This window comes from Diabrotica virgifera, chromosome 10 (assembly GCF_917563875.1).
Source record: "Diabrotica virgifera virgifera chromosome 10, PGI_DIABVI_V3a".
Lineage (NCBI taxonomy): Eukaryota > Metazoa > Arthropoda > Insecta > Coleoptera > Chrysomelidae > Diabrotica > Diabrotica virgifera.
In genome coordinates this window covers 57,643,851-57,653,493 of record NC_065452.1, presented here as the reverse complement: position 1 = coordinate 57,653,493, position 9,643 = coordinate 57,643,851, and the positions used below count along the sequence as shown (strand labels likewise).

At 31.5% G+C, this 9,643-nt stretch overlaps 1 protein-coding gene across 1 annotated transcript in view; it reads left to right on the top strand.

Annotated features, from left to right (window-relative positions):
* The first annotated feature begins 944 nt into the window (after positions 1 to 944).
* LOC126878462 (E3 ubiquitin-protein ligase UHRF1-like) overlaps positions 945 to 9,643 on the top strand; it is a 47,656-nt gene continuing 38,957 nt past the window's right edge. Inside the window, exons 1-3 of the mRNA XM_050641199.1 lie at positions 945 to 1,253; positions 3,184 to 3,488; positions 8,305 to 8,457. Coding sequence (XP_050497156.1) covers positions 1,101 to 1,253; positions 3,184 to 3,488; positions 8,305 to 8,457 — 611 coding nt within the window. The 5' untranslated portion in view covers positions 945 to 1,100. The remainder of the gene's footprint in view (positions 1,254 to 3,183; positions 3,489 to 8,304; positions 8,458 to 9,643) is intronic.

The following is a 9,643-nucleotide window of genomic DNA, read 5'->3' as shown; positions in this document are numbered from 1 at the left end:
ATATATTCAACACTGTAATTGTCAATATCTTATTAATGTATTACCGAATTGGGCTTGCCCGTATAAATAAATAAATAAATAAGTTATTGAAAATAACGTTATAACGTAATTTAAAAAACAAAATGTTCACATTTCTTTGTTCACATCACACATTTTATTTCTTCCTTCCAGATATAAGTTTGGGAAGACAAGGGAAGAGAAGAGAAGTTTGGAAAAACTATGTAATTATTACAAGTCCTTGCATATTATTATATTTTGGCGTTGTCGGCGTATTTATAATAACAGTTGCATACATTGTGGCGCTAAACTTATATTCCACATTACAACGACTTTAAAGTGATGCATCTATTTTTATGTAAAATAGGGCTTTTCATCGATTGTCATTTGTTTCGAGCTTCTGTCATATGTTGTATAATCTGTGTATAATATTAATATACACGGATTATACGACATATGACAGCAGCTCGAAACAAATGACTGTGAATGAAAAGCCCTATACACAACTTCTAATCAAACTACTACATAATAAATTTTTGCTAAAGTCAATAATTTTAATAAAAATTTAAATAACTTTTATCCAATAAGAACTACTTGTAACTTCTAGTTTGTGACAGGTGCTGACAGTTTTGAATGGACCGTGATAGTGTGACGTCAAAACGTCAAAATTTTTTCAAACACGTTGTGTCTAGGTATACGCTAGCGTGTACGCAAATAAAAAAGTTAGGTAGAATTAAAGCTCATACCAAATATTTTTCTATCAAACAAACACTAAACATATCAAAATAGCGTGTATCAAAATATACAGTCACTGCCCGCGCTAAATGGTCACTAGCTTGATGAAGTTTAACTTTTTTATTTGCGTACATGTTAGCGTGTACCTAGACACAACGTGTTTGGAAAACTTTTTTGACGTCACGCGCGGTCCATTGCGGCCATGAAAGGAACTTATTTGAACCAATGAAATATTTTCCCGCCCGTTGTCATGTCAGTAAACAGTTGATAAGAAAGCAACGTTAAAATTGGTTAAAAACCCTTAAAACTAGACGCAATAATTTGCTTTGCAACTTCAACTGCTTTTAGTTTGTAAATTCTTTAAAATAATGCATATTAAAATTAGAAAAGACGGTGACGCAAATCAAGAATGGGTTATTTCAGTATCAAAAGTAGATAAAGTTAGTGTCATTGAAAAACTGGTCGCAGAAAAGACTGGTGTAAAACCTAAACAACAGACTCTTCTTTTCCAAGGAAAAACGGTATGTTAATTATATTTTTAAACCATCAGAACTGGTAGTTTTAATAAAAATTTCGTGGGAAATATATAGGTTTATTATGACTTAAAAGTAATGTTTTACTTATAGTTATCACCAGATTCTTTTCCATTTCAATATGTTATATATCTACTAAGGATTTCCACAGTTTTCACTATATTCCTTCACTCAACCCTTTTCTCCAGTTCTTTATGTTTTGCTAGTCCCCTTCCTGCAGATTTCTTCTTTCCATTGCTTAGTCCACTTCATCTATGAAAGATCTTCCGGGTCTGCCTCTCTTCCTTCTTCCTGTGGAGCTCTACCCTGTTATTCTGTTTATCTAACGTTTTTTGTTTGCTCTTCTGACATGTCCATACCAGTTTGATCTCTTCTATTCTATGTAGTCTATTAGTCAAACCCATTTATTAGAATATCGGTTATAGCAATATCCCAGTTTAAGGAATAGAAATGTGGGGTGCCAAAACCTTTCTACTAGCCAACAGTGATCGCTTATTAGAATATCTAGGTTATAAGAATACTTGTTTTGCTTAGGATGAAGGATATTCTAATAAGCAGGTTCGACTGTATATCTGAGTTCATTCCCATTCGTTTCTTAATCTGTGTTGTTTGTTCTCTCTCTTCTTGTTACTCTGCAGCTTCGCCTTAGGAATTCCATCTCTGTTGCTCTTATTTTGTTTTTGTTTTTCTTATTTATTATCCAATTTTTGCATCCATAAGTCAGGATACTTCTTATCATGGTGATATAAAAGACATTCTTCACAGTACTTACCGAGTTCAATATTTTCATATGCAGTTTCTTGTTTGCCCTAGTCTATTTTTTATATTATGAAACCTAAATACTTGTTCTTGTCTGTTCCTTTGATTTGTGTACCTTCGTTTAGTTCTAGCTGTTTTATTTCTGTATGCTCCGTTATTATGTATTCAATTTTCTTTAGGTTTATTTCGATTTCAATTTTTGTATACAGTAGAACCCTGATTATCCGTGCTCATCAGGACCGGAGGTGGCACGGATAATCCGAACATGTATTTCTTATGTATAATACATATGTACGCATACACATACCATGTACCTACCATAAAAAGGTAACAGAATAAAGTCTTTCATTATGAGTCTCTCTTTCAGCATATAGAGTTTCTGTCGAGTGATTTACAATGAAGCTACAGTACAACTTGCCATATCCGGACCTGTCATATCCGGACCTCCCCATATCCGGACGGTTCTGCGCCGTCCGGATCTACCGAAATCTACCGAGAAAGGCAGTCCTGCTGTTGGACAACACACTAAAAGAAGAACTAAAAGATGGCGAAATAATGTATTATAGAATCTATAAAACGTGTCTATAGACGAAAGTAATTGACGGCGTTGATTACTGGAATGTATGAAGGAGAAAACATTTCAGAGACTGTAAAAGAAGTAGTGGTCTTGATATCCGGATTTTTTCATATCCGGATCGGTCTGTCGCCACATTGATCCGGATATGGCAGGTTTTACTGTATTTTGATAAAACCTCAAAAATGCAAGTTGAGTAATAGAAAAATCATAGCACGGATAATCCGCTGCACGGATAATCCACACCCGGATAATCAGGGTTCTACTGTATTCCTGTTCAAGTTTTCTCATTATAAAGCTGACGTCATCTTCATCTTGTGAGATCCCTATATGGTCGTCAGCAAAACTTAGGGTATAATATAGATATTTATTCCTTACTGGTATGCCCATTTCTTCTCTTTCTTTTCCATGGCTTCAAGGTTTTTTTCAGGAACGTTTTGATGACAGGGTAGGAGATGTGAAGCAGCCCGTAACATTCCCTTATATAGGATCATTTTGTTATTTTTGTAGAGTGCTTTTACTGCTTTTATTAATGTTCATAGAACTTCGACGTCTTCAATATATTTTATCATATTAATATTTTAGCTTGAATCCAAAGTTTGCATTCTTGACTACCAAATTCAAAACAACAACGTTGTTCAACTATTTGTTAGGGACATAAATAATTCTGAATCAAAGGAAATTACTAATGGGATCAGCACTGAAGACCCTGATAAAAAGTTAATTGAAGCCGAAAGTAGATATTATGCTGTTGGTGATTTTATTGATGTGTTATTGGAAGATGATGGGACCTGGTATGAAGCGTTTATTCTCAAAATATATTTTAAAAAGGAATCATCTGAAATTTTAACCCAGGAAGATGAAAATAAACTAATCTTCAGAATCAAAAGGTAATTATGAAGAATTTTCTTTTACTACGATATAAAATAAGTAATAAATAAATATGTTTATTTTGTATTTAGGTATTCTTGAAGGGGGCAAAATTATAAATAACTATAGGTACTATGTGATGTATGTATGTACGTATAGCTTTAACACATTCGCTGCCTATTGAAGAGGATGGAACTCTGCTAGGGGCCGTTTTGTTGAACTGCACTTGACAGTTATAACCATATAACTCGCTGGCGACTGAACAGCACCTGACTGAAGTAACCATATTACATGCTGGCATGTGATCGGCAGCGAATGGGTTATAGCCAGATTACAGATAAATGAAAAATTTAAAGAGATAGACCAATTCTGCCGTTTTAAGCGCAAAGGGGGTATCTACATTAGACCTCAAACTGAGAAAACGACGTTTAAAGTTTAAACCTCATTTATTTTGGTTTTTTATTAGGTAAAACCTTGCAAACTTTTTTTATTGAGTTTCTTATTTTTTTCTTTGGCTGAATGTATTGTTTTAATAGTAAAATTTATTATTTTACATTAATTATACCAGATACTGCCAGATTTACAACGAAAAATACTAACAATGCTAAGATGTTTTAGTTGTAACTGCAATGTACTACGCCAAATAAGTGGTATCTGCGTAGTTACGTCCAAAGTTCTTAAGTAAAAGCAGATACCACTAATAAAGCTTAGTATTTACACTGGATACTACCAATGATAAAATAATATAAATTAGAGATTACTAGGATATAAATTTATTAACTTAAACTTCCAATGATTAATAAAAGGTATTTAAAGTACGAGTAGTTATGCTGAAATGCTCAAGTAAAAGACACTTCTACGACCATTAACGCTTAGTAATCTATCTAATAATAGATATTTAAATTTGATCAGTTTAAAGTTCTGATGATTTTTTTTAATTTCGTTTATGTATTCCCAATATTGTTTTGAAGCAATTTCTGTGTGGCATTTATGTAATTTATTATTCTAAATGGGAACTAAGCCACAATTTAAATGAAAAAATGATTTTGTCGTTTTCAAAATACAAAATATTACTAAATTAAACAAAAATGTTGTTGCTTAGTAAAAAATTTCTTTTAGTAATTTAATTTAATCTGACTCATTCATATCGGTAATTCAGACAATAATATATAATATTTATACATTTTAAAGTAGAAAACTTTAAAATGATATTGCCAATATTTATGAGTTGCATTCCTGGGACGACTATATTGAAAAATAGTTCATTCGATTACATGAAATCAACTTTAACTCAAGAATATTCGTCACAAAAAAATCATAGCATGCAATTTGTCTTTAAAAAGACAACCACAGGCAATGGTGACAGTAAAATTCTCACATTAGTGATTCCATAGTAGATCACGAGGAAAAACCGGGACAAAAACCTCATGATACTACCCCGACTTTGTAAGTATTTAGTCTTACTTGCAGTTTACTCTCAAAACTAACACCAAAATTTTGATTTTACATGTATGTTATTTTAAATTATAAATATTATTAATAATACATAGATATATAAATAATACTAAAATATAAAATATGTACCATCCTCGATATGTTATTGACTTATAATCGTGGTATTTTCTTTCTATTGACTTCCTGTTTCAGTATAGGTAACTTCATCCTCATCCTACTGCATTCTATTGAGGAATTTGCGACACAGTTGGTTTCATTTAGCATAATTAGAGTCGCTTCAATGATTTTTCTCTTTTTAGTATCAAATCTGTCCACTGAACTTTATGTTCACTGTCCCATGTGTGCATATTTGAGATCTATCAAATTCTCTATTTTTAATATAAGACTGATGTTCACTTATTCTAACGTTTAATGGTCTTGATGTTTCACCCAAGTAAAATTGTTCGCATTCACAAGGTATTTTATAAGTACAATTCTTTGTTCTTTCTTGTTCATTGTTAGGTTTAGTTTTAGACAGGGTAGGCAAAAACCAAGGTTTTAAAAAAAAAAAAACAAAAAAAACCAGGATTTTTTTGTTTAAACCAGGTTTATTTGGTTTAAACCAGGTTTATTTGATACAAAGTATCATAAGTCTAAATACTTTAAACATGAATAAATTATTTTATAAAATAATAGTAATAAACAAGGAAAAAATGATTAAGACAAATTTTATTTTTATTTACACAAACAAAAAATTAAAATAACAAAAAAAACATCTTAAAACGTATCAAAACATATTCAAAATAGTTAAGTTCGAAAGTAAAAAATAGAATTTATTTATCATAATTTTCTTCATTTGCGGCAGCTGTATAAAAAACTTTAAGTAAAAACACCATTTTGGAGGTTCAATAAAAAAATTAGGTTTTTTTCTTAAAAAACCAGTTGATTTAAACCATGGTTTAAACCAAGGTTTTAAGCATGTTGGTTTAAACCTGCCAACCCTGGTTTTAGATAAAATAGATCTCAATGTGTTTGTTGTCTTGAATGTTTTTGACACTCCACAAGAACAAAAATGGAATCAAAAAACAGGTAACATCTATTTACAATTTGTAGTTCCTACCAACATACTAGAGGCAAAAGGTGGTAAATAGTAAGTACTAAGTATACTAAGTACTAAGGCAATATAGGAGTATCTAACAAAAACTAAAGGTAAACAGCCGTATCTGTGAAGATACTACTTTTATACCTTAGTATATGTCAGTTACATTCAATTATGCTTAGCAAAATAGATTAAAACTGTAGATACGTCAAACAAAATATGCGATTTATAAATAAACTATTCATATTTATGGCTAAAGGCTTTAGTGACGTATAGAGGAAGATCCAAGAATTTACTAGACATCAAAATCTCAATATACCCAAAAATGTCAGATACCCCCTTTGCGCTTAGTACGGCAGAATTGGTGTAATACCACTTGCACACCAATTGGTCTATCTCTCTAAATTTCTCATTTATCTGTAACCGGCCAATAACAGGTATTCTAGACCCATTGCTGCATAGGAGTAACCAGGGGGTGGTTTTGGGGGTTATAACCCCCCTTTTGGATATACTTTGAGCTCTATATGCTTAACACCATTATTATTCCATACCCCCCAGAGACCTTCAAGTAGATGTAACCCCCCATTAGGAATTATCCTGGTTACACCTCTGCATTGCTGGATGGATAATTTTTATCATTTTCTGTTCTTAGCTCTCAGCTTGCAAGCTCTGATTCCCTTCTCAATGAGATCTTCCATCACTACATCTCTCGATCTCTCCATGTCTTTCTTGGTCTTCCTCTCCTTTTTTTTAGCCCTCAGATGTCCCAAGCCATTCTAGTCTACCTTTTTTCACTACTTTGTTATTGAAGGTAGCATACAATTGGTACACCCCTACATTAGTTTGACATCTTCTCCATTCTTCTTCTACTACTTTTCCACTAAACATTATGTGAAGTATTGTTCCTTCCCATTCTTCCAATTGTTCTGTATAGTTTTATATACTTCCTCTGGCAGTATATAATGTTATGGGTCTAATAATTATAGTTTCGTATAGATACTATTATTTTTGGTATTATAAGATATATCTTTGGCCTTAATTATTTTGTTCACTATGGGATAAATTGATGGCGTTATGCATAACTCGATCAAGCGCCAAAACATAGTTTTGAGATAAATGGCTTCAAAGTTTTTCGTTTCTTGGTTGCTTAATGGTCGCTTAATGGTAAGTGGATTAATGCCCCTTGGTTTAGTTTTGTTTTTCTTAGTAACAGTTAACGTGACAATAACAGGGATTTTTTCCAAGATAGTTTTAGCTATGTGTCACCAGAATCCGCTGTTATCTCGATTTTAAAGAAATGGCGCTTGGTCGAGTTATGCATAACGCCGTCCAAATAAATTAATGAAATGAGTGAAAAAGAATTTCAACAACGAATCAAGTAATCTGTCAACTGAGGTACTCAGTACCAAACAGTGACTCTAGGAAAATATTCCAATAATGCATCGCTGATCACCTATATGAAACGTGCCATTTTGTGCTCTAATACAGAGTATGGTATAACAAAATAAATTAATCTACTGAAATAAAGATAAAGAACTAAGAGTGGACCATGAAAACAATACAATGTCCATCTCTCGTATGTATCACATTCTCTCATCTCTCCTTTGTTGTATATGCTTTCATTTTTATTTTTCCATATTTTGTAAATTTTTGTATCCTGTTCTATCCACTCCAGGTGCGTTTCCATACTTCAACATTTTTACTGCTTCTTCTAATTCTTTCTAATTTATTGGGTTTTCTGTGTTATCTTTCAATACATTATTTTGTTAAATTAAAATTAAATTAAATTGAATTAAATAATATTTTGGTAAACTACAGTACTCGGTAAATCTGATATATCCCATAAATTGTTTGAAAAACAATGTGACCATATTTTAATAACAATATATAACAAAATTTGTATATTCCAACTAATAAAATGAGTGGATTAAAGAAACTGATTCAAAATAAGACCATGTCGACATAATGTAGTTTACCGCCGAGGTCCAGAATTGTTTAAAGTGTAGTTTTTATCTTGTAACTGTTTATTCCTATTATTAATTATTAATTCTTCATTTTTTATCTTTAATGCTGTGTATTTCATTTTTTTGTGTTCTTATCATCTTCAGGCTTCTGTAAAATGGTTTTTGGTCACTTTTGAGTGCTATATTCTTCCATTTTATCTCAGAATTTTTCCATTATCTCTCTTTGATGCGATTACTAATGGTTTTGCCTTTATTTCTTTTATTTGTATAAGTATTGTAATTATCTTTAGTCTTATCTTTGATTCTGATATAATACTTAAATACAGTTCTTTATTTTAGTGCTGACCACATAATTCCTGGTTTTGAAACTGATGCTGGATTTAACGACATAAGGCCTAGGTCATATTTTATTTATGAACCAGAAGATCTAACTCCCGAAATGATTGTCTTAGCAAATTATAATCTAGAGGAAAAGACTACAAGAGGCCATTGGTAAGCATCTATGAGTAATTTTTTCGTATTACTAAAAACTTTTAATTTAGTAATTGGATATTTTAACTCTGCAACTAATATTTTTACATTAGTATCAATATACCTTTTTTTAGTGTCACTTTTATTAATAATATGTTTCATGTTAATATAATTTGAATCAGTCGTTTCACAAACCTGACATGTCCAAAAAACAAAGTTTTGGAAAAGGACAAAAGACATCTCGGAGTTGCCGGATTTCTCTTGATACAGAAACTTTTCTCCACTCTTTAGGTTAATTTAGAATGTTAAGTCGATTCTAGTTTTTCTTGAAACATGTGACTGTATCTAAGGGTAGTAAAAATGCAAAATAACGAAAATCTATTTTTTTTTACATATCGGGTTTCTGAAATGACCGATTCAATTGGTAACTATTAAATAAGTACTTATAATTATTATATTAATAAATTTTGAATAAGTACCTATTATTGTAACAACTATGAAATATCTATTAGGTGTGTGCAATTTACCACTATTTTCGCTAGTTATATTTGATGCTATGAAATGCAAAGTGGCTTAACCCAAAAAATTTTCCCCAAAGCACACTTATTTCATTAAAGTTATCCCTTTTTGTAAAGCATTGTAAGATTTTCCATATTATAATCAACTTCTGAAAAAATACACTAAGCATCAAAATTAACACACCACCTTAAAAATGGGACATTTTTGATGTCTTGTATTTCCTAAACCTGTTGTCCGATTTTAGTGGTTTTTTAATATGTTATAGCTTTATTCTTCAAGAATATCGATGTAATATTATTGTTGCTAAACAGGTAAGTGTCATTGTATACCGGGTGTAACAATGATAAAAAATGTTTTTTCCTCAAAGTTGGGAACACCTTGTGGAATATTCTGGCGTGTATAAAATGTTGAAATTAAAACTCAAGTGTAGCCTTAGGGTTTCTTAACATTACGCTTTTTGATTCATTCGCTTATATTGGATAATAAAAAGTTAGGTACTTTAACAACTAGCAACGTTTTTCATCAATACAGGGTGTTTCTAAGTGCAAAAAGTCTCTCTTCTTTGAAAAATTTTGAATCTAAGTGCGACAAACTAAGGAGTAATTCTGCATGGAAAAAGTAATGACCGTTTAATTTATAAACATATGTCCGCAAATGCTTCGTTTCCGAAATACGGGATGTTCAATTT